This window comes from Thermobia domestica, chromosome 15, assembly GCF_964235325.1.
Source record: "Thermobia domestica chromosome 15, izTheDome1.hap1.1, whole genome shotgun sequence".
Classification (NCBI taxonomy): Eukaryota; Metazoa; Arthropoda; class Insecta; order Zygentoma; family Lepismatidae; genus Thermobia; species Thermobia domestica.
In genome coordinates, this window is record NC_137468.1 from 106,468,197 (window position 1) to 106,489,576 (window position 21,380).

Consider the following 21,380-nt stretch of genomic DNA (forward strand, 5'->3'; position numbering starts at 1 on the left):
AAATGATTACAAGAGGTAAGTAATAACTTGTAGTAATAATACAATTGTAGAATCGTTTACAACGGGGCGTTACAAGAGCACTTAACTACAGAAAGCACGGTTTATCATGAATGTTCTCCCTGCTGTGAAAAATCTGATCCGGTGACGCACAACACCTTCACTCACAATTTTTGGGCCGCATATCACGTAATTCATAATGAATGTCTTCAGCTAATAGATTCCCCGCTTAAAAAAAAAAAAAAAAAAATCGCATTTGGCGGGATTTTTTATGGCAGTATACATTTTGGAACGCTATCACCAGCACTCGCGTAGCAGTACGATGTTCTCACTAGCACAACCTGAAGCCTACTGAATGATTGATTGCATGATATAGCAACAAGACGCTCCGCTCACCATTGCTAGCGCTACTCCATAATGGCAGGTACTTGTCGAATTACCTTCTATTTCAGATTCGTAGCAAATAGTAGTGTGTGTATGAAGTAGGCAAAGTAAAATAATAATAATAATAATAAAACAACATGGTGCAAGAACATTTGAATTCAGTTTCTGATTTTCAATCTGTACTATTGAGTTTTTACTTACCACAGATATTTAAGTTATATAAAAGGCGCAGAATAATGTACAGACAAGTGATAGAAGTCCTGATAGCGTACACTAGAAGACTTAAAGTCACTGCACATTGCTGAATGCTTACATTTGGACGGTAAATGGCTGCAAATAGTGAGTTTGTCGAATAAATCATAATTATTTTAAATATTCTGATATAACTGCCAGGATCACTTATCGTGAACTAGGAGCTTTAGTTTCGCTTCAGTTCCGTTCCGCTTTCATTTCGAGTTAAAAGGTAGCTTTTAAATTTCATTTTATTTCGTTTTTATAATCATACATATTGCACGAATTCGCGCGTATGAACAAGACTCGTCAAAGCATAAGATACATAAACATACATAGTTGTGACATATACATACTGATTACATTAAAATACTAGGCTACATCTACGGTCAAAGGAAAACCACAAAAAATAGATATTTATAATGCTATCAGTAATCAAATTTATTTACACATCTAGATACTCTTTCACGGAATGAAATCAGTGCTGTAATAGATAGGTTTTCAGTAATCTCTTGAATTCTCCTTTTTGTTCTGACATTCAAGTATACTGAGGAAGTTTATTATATAATGTGGTACCCATAAAATATTGGATTCCTTTCGTATAACTTTGTGCGATGCTGTTTGCTGGGGATTTTATCCTTACGCCTGGTATCGTATTTATGGATTGATGGTGTGTTAAGCATTTCAATGTTGGTTTTAACAAAGAGCAGCATGCGAAGTATAGTGTGGGTAAAGGCAATATTTTAAGTTTCTTGAATATTGGCCCCTGGTACAGTTCTTAAAACCCTTTTTTGAATTAATTTCCCCAGAAGATTATGCCATATGTTAGTAAAGACTGAAAGAGTCCGAAATATAAGTTACGAAGCGTAGGTAGATTTAAAACATGTTTGATAGAGTTTATTGCATAGAGCATTTTACTGATTTTTTGGGGGCCTATGAAGGTATGTGAGAAAATATCATGTTTGTCAATGGTATTCTAAACAAATGGACATAAGTAAACAGAAATGTAAATTTAATGTAATGATTATATTTATATTATTAACTACTTTGCATCTTCTGTATCTTCCAGGTCAACAATGAGCAAGTCAGTTGGAGTACTCCGGAAGGACAGGCACTTAAGGAATCTCTTGTTCTGAGTGAAAGGGCCCAGAAATTTGCTATTGCACAACAAATTTCTCATGCAAGATCATTTTATGTACATTTAAATAGTATATATGCTCCTGTAGTGTTAATCGGAATGTACAGTTTGGGTCACTATATTAATTTAAAGAATAAGCTATTTTTGAGACCATTATCTTTACGATTAACCTTATACAGTATCATATCCATGTTTGGTTTCGGGTTATGGAGCTTTTTAAAAGATTATACAACGGTGACGTATGAAGCATCAGCTGATAAAGAGGTTTGTACGCTAGGCGAAGAATATGTTCAGGGTGGTATTGAATTTTATGAACAGATAATGAAACGAAATATTGCTCTACGAAGTCTTCTTGGAAGCAGAGGTCAGAAGTTGTATACAGTTACTGGAAATCAAAATATGTTACTAAGACAAAAACATATACCTCTTACTAATAGAAAAGAATTTATAGAATTTCAATTAAAACAACTAAAAGAAACGGCTGTAACATCATGATCCAGGATTGTATGGTAATATGTAGTTAAAACATGTAAGATAGAGTGTGATTTATTTTAACAGACTTTATAACTAGAACAAAAAATACATTTTGTACAAACTGATAATTTAAAGTGTAATAAATGTATATATAATTTGTTACGTGAATGGAATTATATTTTCAATGGAATTATTCTAACCCATTAATGTTCCTAGAATCCTTGAAATGTGTTCTATGATACAAGTTAAAAAGCTATGTCCATATATCCTGAACAAGGCCAAACATCTTAGGAGAGTTTCAAGGACATTTTTTCTATGGTCCCCAAGTACTACTGATAATATTATTTATCGCAACGAGTAGAAGTAAAAAAAATGTAAATTCTTACTTTGAATTCAAGGAATATGTCATAAAATGGCATTAGTGTTATACTATGCCCTATCTACACTACAAGTTTCGGTATATCGTTTAATAAATTAACAACGAGTCTTTGTTTCTCGTACATTAACCAAATACTTTTCTACAAGTTGCACTTTTTTACAATGGAAAGAGGTTCTATCGTGTGATATAGAATATAATAATAATGTACAGGGAACTCTTTAATTCGAATTTCTATAATTCGAACCAAAGTTCTTCCTTTGAAAACTATTCAAAACAATGATAGAATTCAATGAGTAAATCGAATTTTTGGATAGTTCGAAGAAAGAAAGAAAAAAAACTTCTATTGTTGAGGGGATTGCAAAGGCAAGGAATTCAGTTTCAGCTGTTTTTCAGTTACCCAGAGGCACCCGTTGAATAAAACACAAAAACTAGTCTAGCTGATGATTATAAAGATGGAGAGATCGGCAACGTAGTAAGAAACAGTGTGTGCCAGCCTCCTTCGAAATTTCCGAAGTGGTTGAAAGTTTTAAAATTTATTGAATGGCAATCAAATGTTGATAATGAATATTTCATGCAATAAATACGATAGGAAGTTCGTAAAATAAGTTCCGTTTCGATTTTTCTCCGCGGCAACGCTACGATCGCATTTCCGCTCATGCACAGAAATTACTCTGATCCAAGCAGAACGAAATGACGGCATTTTGAGATCGCTCTGTGTTGTGTGTCGTTCATAGTGATTGTTTATATGAAATGAAATGAAATCTTTAAGTTTTACATCTCACGGTTATGCCGTTAGGCTTAAGGAGACTGTGATAATGAGAAATGAATGAAATGGTAGAACGAAGTAAGTGGGAGGAAACGGGAGAACCCCGAGAAAACCCACGAGCACGGTGTTTGTCCACCACAAAGTCCACATGACGCGAGCTGGGATCGAACTAGGGACCTAAGCATCGGAGGTGAACGCTCTACCACTGAAATAGTATTATGCAGCTGCATACGTGAAAAATTGATACTTGTATATTGGCAGTCTTAAAACCAGTTAGCAAAAATGTGTATGAAATGAAGTTCCTTGAACGAATTGGCATGCAATTTCGTTTTCCACTTAGTTTAATCCCAGCTCCCGCCAAGTGAACTTTGTAGTGGACAAACACCGTGTGCGTGGGTTTCCCCGTTTCCTCCCACTTTCTTCTTTCAACCATTTCATTCATTACTTCATCATCACAGTGTCCTTTAGCCTAACCGGCATAATCGTGGGACGTAAAACTCAGAGATTTCATTTCATTTTTCGTTTTCCACTTCGAGAAGATGTAGATACTGTAGGCAAAAGGGCTATTTTCTATGGCCCTGTTAAGTTTGGTAGTGTGATGCGTTTCATAATTAAATCTCTTATTGCATCTGATATTGATAAACACTGTCGTTTCTTTGTTAAAACTGTAGACTACAAATCTAGTTCATGCAGTGAGTTCATGTGTGGACCCTATTTGTATCCTATAAACTATAAGTAGATTTGTATTAGATGCTTTACAATACTCAGTATTAGTCATCACTTTTTAAGGCAATGACCTATTAGCCTATATAGACTTCAGAGTGTAGCGTACATTTATTCTTATTTGTCCATTTTTAGAACTGTTAGGCAGATTTGTTAATATTCAGTATGGGGTTATCATAGTCCAGAAACGTACTTCATCAGAAGCTCTTTTTTTATGTACTAGACTAAAACTTATTTTGTCTCCACTTTCCCCATACCAAATATCAAGCCTCAGGGCAAACTGTAATCACATATTTTTCATTATTTCAATGTTTCTCGTATAACTAAATGATGTCCAGCAAATATCTCTAATATCAGAGTTTTCTGAACTAAATAAAACATGTTTTTGAAATATTGACATTACTTGTTTTTTCTACATTTGTCACAGTACCATTTTCAAAGTATTGTATCTCTGGTTAGAACTGCAGCAGAAATATAAAACTTGGACCTATCAGCAGTAGACAACAGGTATTCTTTCCCCACTTTCTCTTCTTTAATTTCCGTGTTAACATATGGGAGGGAACAAGTATTTACATTGCACCAAAATGCAATGATTTTTAATAAACTTTTGTTGTGGAAAATGTATTTACATTGCATCAAAATGGACCCTATGCTTATCAAGTATACAAACCAAAGTTAATGTGACCATACTTTCAGTTTGATAATCCAAAAACTATTACTGGTACAGTAGTGGAAAGTTAAACGTTGTAAAACGTGTCCCCACTTATTCCAAATATCCCTAGATAGTTAACGCTAGCATAAAATTTATCCATGCTGGATACAGAATTTTCGCGTACACCATTTATTATTTACATTTAAGTTTGATGTGAGAGAGTATGTTTCTGCTGTTTATTGTGTCAGACTCTGTTTTGGCCATTTGTGTTTTGTGTACGGCTTTTGTCATAGTTCCCTAGTGATTTGATTATGTTATTTTCAACCTTATTTTTGCTTTCGTAAAATTTGCTGCCGTATCACTGTCTCGATATTTTATGGGCAGGATGTTTGATTTATGTTGAAGCTGAATTAATCTGATGTACCGTGGGCAATTTGTAATTTGTTTTTCTACTTTGTTGTGGAACGGTTGGAGGTTTGTAGATTAGTTTTGAGTGCAAGTGCACTTGCTGGAGCTGTGTACGTTAGTATTAGTCTGATTAGTGTTTTGTAAAGTATTGACTTCGCATTTTCGCTAATATGTTGGCTATGTAGAAAACTTTTTAATTCGTTTGTTCTGCCTGACTTAGAAGAGATTCTTGGGAACTCCTGCTTCAGTGTTTCGAATATTTATCTGTGATTGACCGACATTTACATAACATTTTCTATTATTTAGATAAGAGTACAATAATTTTATATAGATACCTAGTATGCGTATTTTTTTTTTTTTTTTTTTTTTTTTTTTTTTTAATGTAATAAATCCATACTCGGTCGAGTGCCTTTTCTATATCGAAAAATAGTGCAGCAGTACCCTGATTTTTTTTGTTAAATTTATCGGTTATAAATTCTGCTAACCTAACTAATTGTTGACTTATGGAGTGTTGGTTTTTAAAGCCAAATAGTTCATTTATGATTATTTGATGTGTGTTTATGACTTTTTAAAGTCTGGTTAGTAGTTGTTACTTTGGCCATCGTATTCAACAACCTTATTGCCTTATAGTTTTGAGGAAATTTGGGATCTTTTTCCAGGTTTTGGCAATGCTACTATTTTTTGCTAGTTTTCACTCCTTGGGGAAATAGGATGTCTTTAAGATTGCATTGATTATTTTTACTAAAAGTTTAAATTGCTTTTGATAGTAAGTTTTTAATACAAACGTTTTGAATTGAGTCATGCACTGGAGCTTTGAAAGGTTTTAGCTTAATTATATGAATGACTTCTCTCTCCTTGTTGTTTTCTTAGCAGATGTGCACTTTTGATTATTTAGAACGTTTTGTATGCTACTTTCTACCAAACTCTCATGTTTTCCATTGTCATCAGTGTCGTTAAGCACGAAAGTTTTCTTCAGTGTGTCTGCTTTATCTGTGTAGACCAGCCCATTTTTCCCATGGAGGGAGGTAGATGATATGTAAGAATTTGTTAAGTTTTTAGTAATTATCCAAATGCTACCGTCTTGAAAGTTTGCCGATTCAACTTTTTTTGGGCCAAGTGTATATCTTAAATTGTTTAATTTCACTATTGATAACTTTTCTTAACCTGTTGACTTGGTGTTTGATCATGGGTTCTCTATTAGTTTGATAAGCATTTCTTAATCTGTTTCTAAGTTGAATTACGTTTTTTATACTTTTAAGTAGCGTAGCCTTTTGCATATTTGGTATGGCCGATTTTGTAAGTATTTTTACTGCATTGTCTGTTTCTTCAGTGGTCTGTGTAAAATACTCGTCTGGAATGCTTTTGTCAATCTCTAGCCTGTAATTTACCCAGTTTGCTTTCTTGTAGTTGAGGGAAGATTTACAGTTATTCTTAATTCAATATTGTAATTTATGTAATTATTATTGGCTGGTGATAGAATCTCACTCACTCTATGTAAATTTGTAAAATACTGCCTACATTTTTGTGGAGGGCATAGTCCAGGACATCAGGTCTATTGCCGTTTTCTGGGTAGTGAGTTGGTTGATATTGAGGCAATACTTGAAGTGGGGCGTCTTGTAAGTAGTTGTAAAGATGGATGCCGTTCTCTGCTGCAAAAGTGTGAATGTTTGCTATTGAAGTCCCCAGCCAGAATGAGTGATGCAGCAGAATTGGCTAATGTTTTAAAATCTTCTGTGTCAATTGACACTGAAGGTGAAAAGTACACAGAAACAATTATAAACGATTTGTTGTTAAAAGATGTTTTTATTCCTGTAGGTTCGACAGCGTTGAGCGTTAGATGTTCATTTCTGAATGATTAATATTATCTATAACTACTAAGGTTCCTAACCTATTTTCATTAGGATTTTTATCGTTCTTGTACACTTTATAACCAGGAATGGTTATGTTTGTGGTCGGTTGGAAGTTTGTTTCTCTAATTAGTCCTATTGCTATTTTCTTTTCTTTAAGGCAGTAAGTTAATTCATCTGCTTTTTGATTAAGCCCGCAAGCATTCCAGGAAAGTATTTGAAGCTTATGTTTGCTTATCCCTACAATACCCATGATTAGTAGCCAACAGGCAAACCATGAGCAACAGGTTTGAGATTAATTTTAGCTATTCGTCCTGCCCATAGTGATAGTCTGCAAATACCAAGTACCAACAATATTAAAAGGTAGATTCAATAATTTTGATTCTATGCTGTGGTAACCTTGGTAACTAGTCTGTCGTTTTGTCTTTATTTATCTTGTATCTATGTTTATTGTCTTTTCGTTAGGATTGCTTTGTCCATCTTTTACTGGCAGTAGCGTCTTTAGTCGATGTAAAGTTCACGTATGTCTGTTCATCTGCGTTTTTGGGATGTGCGTTACGTCTTTTGGGTTGATTCGTTGTTTTAGTTGTGGGCTAGATAGATGTCTATTGCTGTGAAAAGGTAGAATCTACTTGAGTCATTTGTCTTGCGTTAGGGTGTCAGCAGTCGTTTGTGTGGCGCGTCTCGTTCTTTCAGCCTCTTTTTGAACTACCTGACTTAATGGTCAGGAATTTCTTGTGCTTCACACAACCTCTATAATTAAACTCTAACTGGGGACGTTACAATTAGCACAGGCAGGTGGGTCTTCAGCGCGCTTCTTACACTTTGCAGTCCAGTGCGCCAAACCACATTTGACATACATTGGTTGTTTCATGCAGTTGCTCACCAAATGCAAGAAATCCTGGCAAATGTGGCATTGAATCAGAACTGTAGGCGGGAGGCCTATAATCTTCGATTTTAACTTTGTGCACAAAATGTGCTTTAAATTCGCGAATTCATTCCTCTTAACTAAGTCGCGTAGTTTAATCAGAAAGAGCGATATCGGAACTTTCTGCATACCCTTAGATCTATCTTGTACCTCTTCGTATTGCCTTTTCGTCATTTGATGGGTTGTGATCCCCTCTGTGTTTAGAACCCTGTTTAGCTCTTCCTGTGTTTGCAGGTCAATAGGCAGCCCCGTACTACCATCTTGACGTGCGCGTTGTTACGTTTAGCTCCATGGACGTACTCTATCTGGTGTGTAGGGGGGCGCAGTGGCTTAGTGGTAGAACGTTCACCTCCGGTGCTTGGGGTCTCTGGTTCGATCCCAGCTCGCGCCGTGCTCGTGGGTTTTCTCGGGGTTCTTCCGTTTCCTCCCACTTTCTTCATTCTACCATTTTATTCATTTCTCATCATCACCGTCTCCTTTAGCCTAGCCGGCATAACCGCGGTCATTTATACGTCTCTTCACCCCATGCAATGATTCTGTATTCCTGTGTTGTCAGTTTCCTTGGTATGTTTCCATGTCTACTAGAAATTCTGTGGGGGTCTTGCCTAAGTCTTCTATATATTAATGGGTATTGTATTGTCGGTATTGTGAGTGTCTTTGTCCTAGGGTTATCGTCAGTCCTAATTATCCTAACGTTGTCCCGTTTACTTTGTAAGATGGACGCGTAGGTCGCCTCCTTAGTATTAACTGCAGTCTTGCGTACGATTATCTTATTGTCTGTGTCTGAGCTACTAAATTCTATCTGAATAAACACTGTCTCATATGTCTGAGAATTGTGCATTACTGTCTAGTTTACTCCTAGCTTTGTCATTGTCTAATTGGATAACACTTAATGTCTGTAGTGTTGGATCTATTACTGTTGTTACTTTTAGTGCTATAATTACTGGATGAATTTGAGCTAGTACTATCAGCATTTGTGTCACTTTCAGAAGAACAATTAGTCGATTTTATTTTTGTCCGTCTTGTCAGAGCATTGATTTATTGACATACTTCTCTTCTTATGTCTTCTTTACTTTGATTACCGCTTTGGTTTCCCATATTCAAATGAGATACGGTATACTCCCAGTGTCCTAACTTTTAAATCATTTTATTTGGACGCAGCAAGGCCCTGAGTTCGGCAGGAGATTTATGGATATTTTCAACTCTATGTTTTCGTAGAATTTTGCTGAGTTTTCCTGAAAGTTGGCCCGTGTATGGAAGACAGGCAGTTCCTCTTCGTTATTTTTTATTTTTTCCCCTCGAGTTGGATTGCTTTCTGGCGGTCCTTTTTAGGCTCCCTATGTCCGTATAACTATAGCCATTTTTTTTTTGAAAAGTTGTCTTCAGATACTGGAGTTCGGCGTATATTATTTCATCATCAGATATGGTAAAGACTGTATGCAACAATGTGTCCATTACTGTTATGCGTTGAGACTTGTGATGGAAGCCATTGTTGTTAACCCTTAACTGTGCTGGGGGTTATTTAAATACCCCACAGCCTCTCTTCAACAACGTACATTTTCTCGTTGTAGGCGGATACATTTGTTGTGCAATGTAACTCGAAGGAAAGTATTGACAAGGAACATCATTTGTACGTTTATCCTGATTATGTATAACCTTATCTGCAACTATTGCCCGCAATATAACTATTACAAGATTTATAGTGTAATTTTAATGTGTAGTTTTCAGATACTCCACCAGCAGACAAATGTGACTTTTTTTTTTTTTTTACCAGCACAGTTAAGGGTTAAAGTAGAAGTCGGTATGTGTGGGTTTCTTGGATACACTGTGTCCAAAGCCACCGTAAGATTTTCTTCTAATGAGGATGCCCAAAAATGGTAAGCCGAAGTTGTTTTCTATTTCCATAGTAAAATTAATGTTAGGATGGCGGCTGTTGAGGAAATCAAGAAAGGTTTGTAGATATTGTTGTTCATGGGGCCAAACAGCGAAGGTGTCGTCCACATTCTTATAGAAATGGGTTGGCTTCAGTGGTGTTGACTAAAATTTGGTGTTCAAAATCCTCCATAAACAGATTAGCCACAGCCGACGGGAGAGGTGATTCCATGGCAACTTCATCTTTTTGTCCATAGTATTGTCCATTGTAGATAAAATAAATGGTGAGCGTATGTCGAACAATGATTGATGGAAAGTGCTTCTCTAGAAGTCCGAAGTGCGGTGGATCCGTACTTTCGTAAAGAGGGATACCACGTCAAAGCTGACCAGAATGTCATTTGTAGATAAATGTATTTTCTTTAGAACTGCTTTAAATTCTGTGGTTTTCTTCACATGGTGTTCACACTGCCTAACCAATGACTGTAGGAGGGGCGTTAAATATTTTGCTAGACGGTAGGTAGGACTTCCCATGGCGCTGACACTATCACAACACTGACACAATATTTTTCAATGGAAACTAGGTTTATGTATCTTGGATAAACCACATAGACAAGGAGAGTGGCTTCCATTGGACAAAAGCTGTTTATATACTTCTGCTAATCCCGATTTCTTCAGAAGGTTAGTGATTCTTCGTTCTGTAGCCGGTGTAAGATCTTCCGTAGAGTTCCGTAGGCTTTCATCAAGTAATTGTATAATCTCTTTGTAAACTTGATTAGGCAGGATCACTGTGCCTTTTCTTTGGTCTGCTCGTAAAACTATAATGCCTGGATCTTAGCGGATTGATTTGAGTGCTGTAAATTCTGCTTTGCTGATGTTCTGCTTCGATGCTCTGGCCCTTTTAAGGGCCAAGCCCACTTCTTGTCTAATTTCTTCTGCTCCTTCATTTGGAGGATTGAATGACTTGTTCTAAACTGGATATAATGTCGGATGACTTTAGGTGCTGGAGCGAAGTTCAAACCTTTATTAAACACTAAAACGGGGCTTCAAGATGGCTTTCCGTGAGGTTAACCACAACTTTAGACTTCATAGAGTCCTTCCTGGCTTTTACTGGTCTGTAAAGGCGGTCGAATTTCTTCATCTGCTTGTATCTGGACGTATTGTACGTGAGTTCTGTTGAGGTCCTGTCAACCCATCCAAGTCGAATGGCGACAGAAGTGCGAAGAGGGCCAGATGTAAAGATCGAAGCTGGTTATCAATGCGATTCGGTTGCTTGCTTGTATGGTGAATGCGTTCAGGGACTAAGACTAGGTCTGTTTTTCTGAAAATGTTGCTGATTTCAGGAGTGTGGAGAGAATAACGCAGTCTGGCAAAATTTGGAATCACTTGTTGATCTCTGCATCTTCGTAGGAAACCCAAATTAGACAAACGTCGAGCCTCCTTCTGACGCAGAACTTGAAGCTGGTGAATTATTAAGATGATAAAGGACTTAGGACACCGGGAATGCACCGTATTCCATGTGAATATGTGAAAACCTATATTGGACAAACTGAACACACAATTTAAATTCGACGAAAATAACATTTCGATTACATCAAACAGCAAGCAGAGAAATCAGGATTGGTAGAGTATAGCATAACTGAGAGAGACATCACTTTCACACTGATACCAAAGTGTTCAGGCTGCAGGGAAAAGTGAAGGAAGCAATAGCAATACTAGAAGGCAGTAACCTCAATAGGGATGCTGGTCTTCAATTCAGGCAAATATGGCTTTCCCTCATTGAAAGAAAACGTGTACAAAACAACCAATCAGTGCTTACTAACCAGCCAATTACAATTGAGGCCACAGATTGACGCTGATTGGACGTCGTCATTCACCAATCAAATTCTGCCCCCTTGCTGTCAGAAGGCTTCTCAAAATTCTACAAGAAGTGAAGATGATCATCTTGTGTGCAGTATAAAACTTCAAGAACTTTGAAATCCTCGAAATACTAAGTCTAATACATCTGCAGTCCATCCCCGGAATTACCCTTCACGTACCGCAAGCTACTATAAACATCATTTCTGCATACAAACCTCCAAATGTACAAGTACAACCGGACGATTTATTACTCCTCAGGAACCTCAATCAGAAAACAATCGTTGCTGGAGATCAAAACATCCGATGAGGTAACAGAGCTGAAGATGCACTAGAAAGCCGCCCTACCTCGCCTTAATCTTACACCGATAGCACCAGTGGAACCCACACATTTTCCACAAAATGGAGGCCACTCAGACGTTATGGATATGATACTGTAAAATGACAACTTCACCATACGCCTTGAATCAGTGAATGCACTATACTCGGACCACAACCCAACCTATATTGAGTTCCAACATCACGCTTCAGCAATACCACTACCAACTACAACAATGGAGACAGACTGGGATCAATATAATCTCATCTTCTCTGACATCATCAACCTCCGCACACCGTTGGACATCACAACAGCCCTGGATGAGGCGGTTGCAAACCTCACTGCACAGATAAATAGCGCCTTCCACCTCGCCACCACGGTCAGAAGCCTTGTCACACCTCTCCAAATGAATAATTCCACACCCAGTTAGTACGCCTCACAATGGACTCGAAAATTATGCCACAACACCAGACACCCCATACTAACTAAAGTCGCTGTACAATCATCTCACGCAGAAAGTCCGAAAACTCCTTCGACGCTAACAATACAATGGGATGCTGAACTTGCCAGCCTCCAAGCTCCCAACTATAAATTTTGGGCCCTGGTCAGGGCACAAAAGGATCTAGATCCAACAGACAAACACCTCTCCATGGCCCCCGCGGCCTAGTCTAAACTGACGAGGATAAGGCTGCAGTTTTCGCGGACATGCTGGAAGATCAAATTAGCGTTAACAGGGAGGTATATGATGATGATCATATAGATGCAGTTTACAGTTCTCCGCAATCTTCCACCTCCGAAACCACTGCAACCCAATCTGCTCAGCAGTTGTTGTAAAGTTCAAGCCATTGCTAATAAACTGTACACTCACTGGACCTGACCTCACTCCTACGTTGGCACTGAAGCATGGGCCACACAAGCTTTACGTTCACCTAAACATCTAAAATACCATAACTCGGCACAGTCACTTTCCCACCAGTTGGAAGGAATCCAGAATTATGAACCCGAAACCTGAAAAAGATGCCCTATTTCCCCAACACTCGTCCGATTAGTCTTAGTTCTAAGTCACCTAAGCAAAATCTTAGAGCATTTTACAACGGAAAATGGTTATTTATCTTACTGACAACGAAATTATACTTGAACATTAATTCACTTCTCTCCGAGGATTCTGTACTGTCTCCCAAGTTATTCGGCTGGTGGAAAAAAATTACATTCAGCTTTAATGCTAAAGTTCATACTTAGGAGTCTTCCTAAAAGTAGCCAAGGCATTCGACCGAGTGTGACATGAAGGGCTCATTTACAAAATGCATCAATCAAATTTTTCCCAGAACAGTTATCTCAATAATGTAGTCATACCTGCATCACCGTACTTTCCGAGTAAAACTCAACCACACTATCACCATGAAACATTCTATCAGCACCGGCGTTCCTCAAGGATCTTGTCTTTTTCTTGTCTCTATACTCCATGTACACTGCTGAGATGCCAACTACGCCTCATACAACACTAGCCACCTTCACCGATGACACTGTAGTATTTGAACAGGTCCAAAATATTCGCTATGCTCAAGCGTCTCTTCAGCGACACCTGGACATACTGGATAATTGGATGACCCAATGGCGAATAGCTACGAATGCATGGAATGTCTTCGTACATTTCACCCGCAACCGCCCACAGCGCTTCTAACTGCATCTCCATGACCATTCGCTACAACCATAACCAGGAGTCAAGTACCTTGGAGTATATCGATCAGAAACTCCTATTAAAGGACCATCTACAACGTCAGGCCGTCAAAACCAAACTCCGACTTCACAGTATTCAGAGCATCCTAAGTTTCAGGCTGTTTACCCAGGCCACACGAATCCACACCTATATTATTATCAGAGCCCAGCTTCTATATGCACATCCTGCATGGGAACGTGTTCCACGATCATATCAAATTCTACTAAAGCAAGTTCAAAATGCTGCAACAGAACTAATTAGACACTCCCGAGATACTCGAATCCAACAACTGCATGAAGATCTCGAGCTACCGTATCTCGCTGAAGTTATGCAAACGCAATCTCGAAACTTCTGGCGCTGCCATAGCAACTTCCAGCACGCCATTTTACAAGACGTGGGCCACCCCACCTCGAAACACACAAAATGCCTCATGCAATTAAAAAAAAAACATTATTTACCGTAGGACTGCAACAGTCGCGTCCAAAATTATTCAAAATTCACTTCGCAAGTAATATCAAATCATCTACATCTACACCAGTTCACAACTCGTAACTCATACAGTACATTTGTCAGAATCACGTTCGATCCTCGAGAACACCAGAACTGTGCTTTTGCCAACAACCAATCTTTGCAGATAAGTTGTTCCAATAAAGAGAACTTCAAAAAACATGACATCTAACTCTCACAGAACCATCGGAAAGAATAATATTGTTTTGCTTCGGTCTGTCTCTCCTATTGTCTGCATTGACCATATAGATTGTCTAGGCTTTGCCGACAATCGATTGACAAACGTAGTACATTTCTCTTGGAGTGTTTTAGACACAAAACACTACATTTAGAGAAAGTATAACCCTTCATAGGCCCGTGATCTAAATTCATCACCTCGGCCCTTTTTAGAGTCAGTGGTACCCACCCCCCTTATGTCCATGACGCATCCCCCAATTGTCTATCCGTAGGTGTTCTTCCATGAACAAATCTTCTTTTCGATTAATTTTTACACCCCCTCAAACATATTTATATAGATTTTTAACCCCCCAAATATTTCAATGACGCAATTTGCGTCATAGCCCCCCTCTGTGGGCACCGCTTCAGTAGTGGAAATACAATAAGGGTACCAAAACAGAGAAGGAAACCAGTCAGAAAGGAGGAGCAGAATAGAGACAAAACTAGAGAGAAGGAGACGCCTATCAATCAAGTTCCAGAGAAGGAGACGCAAACACAGAGTTCAGAAGACAAAGAGAAGAGTGGCCCTTTTGAGAGCCAGTACACTTCAAGTTTCAACATGGCAGAACGTGAACGTCTACAAGCTAAAGTACTTGAAGAAATTCAAAAACTCATACAAGAACATAGCTGCAAAGTTATACAAGTAGATGACCTTGCTCACACACAGATGGAAAACCAAACACTTACGCATCAGACGCCGGCTTTACCGAGGTAAACGCAAAGAAGAGAGAAAACAGTTACTAATCAAGAGGGAGTGAGAGACAGCCACACAGAAAAAGGGTCACCAATACCAAGTCAACCCACTTCACAAAACAAAGTAGGGGAGATCGTTGTACAAAGAGCATAGTGTACCTTGAGCCATTTCCAATATTTCGGAAGGTGCTGCTTTCTGGTGATCCAACACCGAAGTACAGTCTTCTTCGATGTGCGATTGTCCACCAGTGCGAGTCTGGATGTGTTTCAGAAATTGTTGTTTATGTAAGGGGAGAAAAATAATTTTCTACGGTCAAAGTAAAATTTTCAGCGTTAAGTTGAATGAGTGTCGACTGTGAATAAATAGACTAGAATTAATTTGAATATTGTCATCGGATACCTTATCCATTGGTAAGTAAAATATTGGTGAAGTTCTGAATCTTAGCTGTATTGTAGCGTTTAGGTAGCCATCTTTGTTGAAATGTAGATGCTCATGTACCTTGGGCCAAAGCTACGTCGTGTACCATGGACCAAATTGATCGTGGTTCATAGTACAAGAGGTTACAAGATACTTTCTTTTTTAATTTCAGGAAGACTTGTTGCCACAAAGATGCCCCGTAGCAAATCTGGAAAGAAGAGAGATCCTGTGGATCCAACTGCCTTAAGAAATGCGCTTGAAGCTATTCATTCCAATGATTCAAATAAGAATATAACCTATAGAGAAGCATCGAAAGTGTTTAATGTAAGCCGTTGTACTCTTATCCGACATTTACATAAATTTAAAAACAGTAAAGAGAAAGACTTCAAATATAAAGTGAATTATGCAGTGAAGAAAGTTTTTACAGAAGCCGAAGAAGAAAGCCTTGTAAATTATATTCAAACTATTGCGAAAATGCAATATGGGCTAACTAAGAAACGTTTTAGAGTACTTTCATATAAATTTGCTAAAGCGAATGAGAAGAAGTATCCAGCAACATGGGAAGAAAATCAAATAGCCGGAGAAGAATGGATGCGTGCGTTTCTTAAAAGACATTCCACAAAACTTTCGATAAGGAAACCCGAAGCAACTAGCCTAAGTCGGGCTACTAGCTTTAATCGCCATAATGTTCAATGCTTTTTTACCAACATCAAAGACGTTCAGAATAGATGTGGTCCCCTCCGAGAAGATCTGGAACTTGGATGAAACTGGGCTCAGTACTGTCCAGGAACAGTCTAAAATAGTTGCCAATAAAGGTGTCAAGCAGGTCGGTTGCGCAACATCAGGAGAAAGAGGTGACCTGGTCACTATGATCACGGCCGTCAACGCAGTTGGAAATTCAATTCCACCAATGTTAATTTTTCACCGGGTAGACTTCAAGGACAGAATGTTATTTGGCAGTCCCCCAGGAAGTATTGGAGCCACCAGTGTATCAGGATGGTCCAATGAAGAAACCTTTCTGAAGTTTTTTGATCATTTTCTTACCTTCGTCAACTGTTCAAGGGAAAACAGGATTTTGTTAATTTTAGACAATCACGAAACTCATCTTTCTCCAGAATGTTTAGATAAGACATCAGCTGCTGGTGTAGTGATGGTAACATTTCCACCACACACTCCTCATAAGTTACAACCTTTAGATATTTCTGTTTATGGGCCACTGAAGACATTTTATAATCAGGTGTTGAGGAGTGGATATATAACAATAAAGGGAAAACATTTGATATATATACAGTTGCAGAGACACTGGGAATAGCATTTCCTAGAGCATTTACACCAATCAACACATTATCCGGTTTTCGTAAGTCAGGGATATATCCACTAGACACGGGTGTTTTCAGTGATAACGATTTCCTGAGTTCATACGTCACAGATCAAGTTACGGAAACTCAGCCATCAGAAGAGCTTACAGTTGGTCTGGAGAATGAGGAAATTGTGCGCAAAGCTTTCAGTTCGAAACATTTGGATGAATCAACTGCTGGGACATCAAATGCACAAGACTACAATATTGAATAGGGCACACCTGAGGCCAACAAGAGAAAAGAACTTAGGAAAACTGTCACTCCAGAAGAAATCCAGCCGTTTCCAAAGGCTCCTGAAAGAATAGCCAATGTTACAGGAAGAGAAGAAAAAGTATGATAGCGACGGACATGCCCGAGAAACAGGCTATAAAGGAGCAAAAAGAGAAGAAACGTGCGAAGAAAAGAGCAAAATATGAAAAACAAGACTCTTATCAAAGTGGCCAGAAATTTAGGGGATATTTTCAAAACGAAGTCTGACAAACTTAGCAAGAAGGGCTCTAGTCATAAGACACACCATAGCGCGGAAGGAATGATGAAGAGAAGATAAACAATGGAGAGGCAATCATCATCATCGTCATCATCAACATCATCTGAGAGTGAAGATGAATCTAAATTTTCTCTTGTGTCTACAGATGATGAAGATAGTGCAGAGGAAGAATGTCTATATTGTTGCAGTTCGAAAGAGGCTGATTGTTGCGGGGGAAAGTGGTGTAGGTGCATTAAGTGTGGACAGTAGACTCACTATTTATGTGCTGGGGTAGCAGGTCATGAGTGGAAAACTTATGTTAGTGACTTTTGTACATCAAACTAAGGTAAACTTTGTTTTGTTTAATGTTCGAAGAAAAAACTTCGTTTGAAAAATATAATAAATAAATTAATGTGTTAAATATAAGTTCGTTAAATAAAGGTCGTGAGTGGGAAACTTATGTTTGTGACTTTTGATTCGTACCTACGTCGTTTCTCAACAGCAAGGTTATAAAGAATGTTTGTGACTCTTGTACATCAAACTAAGGTAAATTATGTTCAAAGAAAACTTTGATTGAAAAATATAATAAATAACTTATTGTGTTAAATGCATTATTTTCTCTCCATTTAACCTTCTTTTTAGTGTGGCCCAAGGTACAGGACGGCTGTCCCAAGGTACATGAGCATATTGCAGAGTAATGCAGAGTAATTTATATTTTGCTATGAAAATTTTGTAAGGTGTGATTTCCGATTACTTCCAAGGCAAATAGATCCAAGAAAGATTGGAGATTTAATTGACCTCGAAAGAATTGCATATATGATATTAGGAACGACGTCATTTCAATTATTTTGAAAAATGGCTCAAGGTACAACGATCTCCCCTATGCTACAAGGAAAAACTCAAGAAGACTCCGGCGAAAAATCCCTTGACACAGGTGAAAAATCACAATATCCAGCTTGGAGAAGGCAAAAAATACAGCGAGAAGAAAAACACGTTTCACTAGAAGTGGACCACACAGTGGAGAGACAGAATAATGATTCAACAAACAGGACGCAGGGGGGCAGCGAGAAATCCACTACAATCAAAGAACAACAACTTATCGCCAGAGTTGGAAATTTCTCCCAGCCTAAAGATCCCACCTCCAAAAATATATTTCAGAACTTGGATTGAAATGATAACCTTAATCTGATCATAATTAGTTGCTTCAGTCGTTTTGCTCAGTACAGGCCGAGTTTCGGAATTGAAATTAAATATGTATTTATCCAAAGGAGATCTCCAGAATAGAATCCCATTGAAGAGGGAATCATGCATAATGAATTTAGTTCACGTTCGATCGAGTTCGCTGTAACGGGGAACAAAAAACGATTGTTTACGTTACCTTTGTTTTTGTAGTATAGACTGGCGTATTAATAAAAACAAATAATAAAATGTCTTCCTGTATGTGCTACTTAATTACAAATCGAAAATGATTCATTTCAGGGTTTATCAGCAGTACATTTGAATAATTACAGATACAAACGGAAAAGAGTTGAATTTAAAAGGAAACAAAATCTCTTATGATAGTTACAAATACACGAGGCTTTTTTTTTTTTTTTTTTTTTTTGTCTTTTCTAAACCATATTTTGAATCTCAGACACTACAAACGCTTCATTTCGAAAAGGAAATTACTAAAGATCTACCCCTATTTTCTCAACACTACACTTGAATAATCACACACACAAAACGAAAAATAATTTTTATTAAAAAGGAGATCGAGAAACTCCCGAATTCATCTTGCGTATATGATGGAATAAATTATGTATAGTACGATTATCACATGTTACCAAGGTTCTCAAATTGTATAATATATTATAAGAAAGCAAATTGGCAAATGGAAATGAGATTTTTAAAACAAAACAAAAAAAAATCTATCTAAGTCTATGGCCTATGGAACCCGAAGGTTGAATGTGACGCGTTCACAAAAACTCTCCACTGACTTTTTTCCTTACCCCATTGGCTCCAGGTTCTACTTTGTATTCCTTTTTAAAAATCCTACATTTCATTTCTTACCCCTAAAAAAAATTAAATCCAATTAATCCATTTACAGTATATTCTTGCATTTTTTGAGGAAAATGTTGACTTTCAGTTAAGTAGCTACTGCTTCAGTATTATTCATCCGAGTATCATGGTTGATATAACATTCTCTTCAGAATAAAACAAGCTTTCAAATGGTACCGTGTATAATATACGAGAGAAGGCAAATTTGGGGAAAAATAGGAAAATACTCTTCCAAAATAGGAAAAATTGTTTTTTAATTTGGTGAACCCTTGGAGCGACCTAGACTACAAATACCCTAACATAATCTACCTTGAAAAATATTACTGTCTATGTAATATGTGTGCCGTGTTTCATTGCTATATCTCGAATAGTTACGAGGAAAAATATTTCTAAATCCTGTTTGATAATACCAAATATCATATATAGGGTGGTCCAAAAATATGGAAACATTGAAATAAAAGGCAGGATTTTAAAAGAATTGCAAAAGTAATACTGTAGGTTAGTAGTATAGGTGATAAAACCTTTTTAGGACATCGTGATGTCGATAGTCTCCATCTTAAACTTTGCCATTTTGAATTAACTTTCTTAAATAGAAACCGTTGGATCCATCACTCGGGTTCGATTCCAATGGAATTGTCGTTGGCCCCTGTTATTATTAAAATCTGAGTTATACCCACGAGAGTATCTGTACCCAGCTTGAGTATAACCCAGGAAGTCAGTCTGGCAACTAGCCGTAACCTTATTACGCACCGGTTTAATTATTTTCGCCTCTCGTCCGAAATGTTTCTTGAGCGGGTAGTTTACCTCTTTACTGCATAACAAAGCCAGGCGTGAGTGATTTCTCTCACTGTTTGGCATAAGTGAGAAGCGATAGCACGCGACTCATCGGGTGGTAACACGTTTACGATTAAGTCAACTAATCCAGGCTGTGATGGATTTTTCGCGATCTGGTAATAGAGCTCGATGATCTTCCACGCTGCAAGGGTTATTCGTTACCTTGCTTGAGTATACATGATATAGGCCCTATTTTAATATTAAATATATATATAAAATTAAGATGTCTATATTAATTAGTAAGTCAGACCTGACGCATTTATCTGACATTATTTATTTAATATAAGTATAGAGTAATCAGTGGCGTATTTAGGGGGCTTCCGGGCTTAAGCCCCCTGAAATGTTACTTACTATAGTAAAGTATATAAAATATCTTGCAGATTTTTCACATTTTCAGGCAAAGCCCCCCCCCCCCGAAGCAAAATCGTAAATACGCCACTGAGCGTAATATATATAATTTTACTATGTTATAATATGTAAATGTATGTAAATATCAATTAGAGAATTATCCCAATCATTTATATATACACTATTTTTTTTAAAGATTAACTTTCAGTTATTTAGATCGAATATTACTCTCGCGCCCACTTGATTATAGACCTGGTAGAGAGGCTAGTTTTTTAAGATTTCTCTTTGTTGCTTGCTTTCCCAGTAATTTTCCATTGCTGTAGAAGTTTCCAGAACCGTTGCAAAGTTTTTGTTTTCATTTTTTCTGTCCCCGGCAAAACAAAAAGGCGGATTTTTTAAAATGGTTTTAGCTGTTTCAGATAGGGAGGCCTGTAGAGTAGAGGTTTCTATACTGGTGGCTGTTCAGTCCAAAGGAAATTAGCAAGTAAGTGTTTTTTTTTTTTCTTCGGGAGTTGCCTTTTAGAGTAGTTACTGGATGTCCCGGTTTACTAGATATGTTAGTCCTTGGCTTCCAGTCCCGCTAGAGAAAGTGGTCTCTGGCCATAACTTTGGTGAATTCCCGAGATAGGATTAGGAATTAAAGAATTAAGTATGATTTTTGAGCTCTACGTCAGAATAATGGCTTAAATGGGCTCTAGTTTAATGGTTAAAAACAGTAAAAAGCAATTTGCTCTTCGGGTGATCCTAGAGAGACAGTGAACCCAGGACACTTAGGTCTTTGAAATCTCCTGGTGCTGAAGGTTTTCCCATGAAA

At 37.7% G+C, this 21,380-nt stretch overlaps 2 protein-coding genes across 2 annotated transcripts in view; both read left to right on the plus strand.

Moving 5' to 3' along the window:
* The window catches only part of LOC145671185 (transmembrane protein 177), a 49,707-nt gene extending 47,315 nt beyond the window's left edge, over positions 1–2,392 (plus strand). Inside the window, exon 3 of the mRNA XM_081740034.1 lies at positions 1,682–2,392. Within this exon, the coding sequence (XP_081596160.1) occupies positions 1,682–2,245 (564 nt within the window). The 3' untranslated portion in view covers positions 2,246–2,392. The remainder of the gene's footprint in view (positions 1–1,681) is intronic.
* Positions 2,393–16,391: 13,999 nt separating this feature from the next.
* On the plus strand, positions 16,392–16,835 carry LOC145671583 (uncharacterized). Its single transcript, XM_081740771.1, has one exon. It carries the CDS (start codon positions 16,392–16,394, stop codon positions 16,833–16,835), a length of 444 nt encoding a protein of 147 aa, XP_081596897.1.
* Positions 16,836–21,380: the final 4,545 nt, after the last annotated feature.

Bases quoted from the DNA above. Each gene is read 5' to 3' on its own strand.
- LOC145671583 (XM_081740771.1), top strand. From the start codon at position 16,392: ATGATCACGGCCGTCAACGCAGTTGGAAATTCAATTCCACCAATGTTA.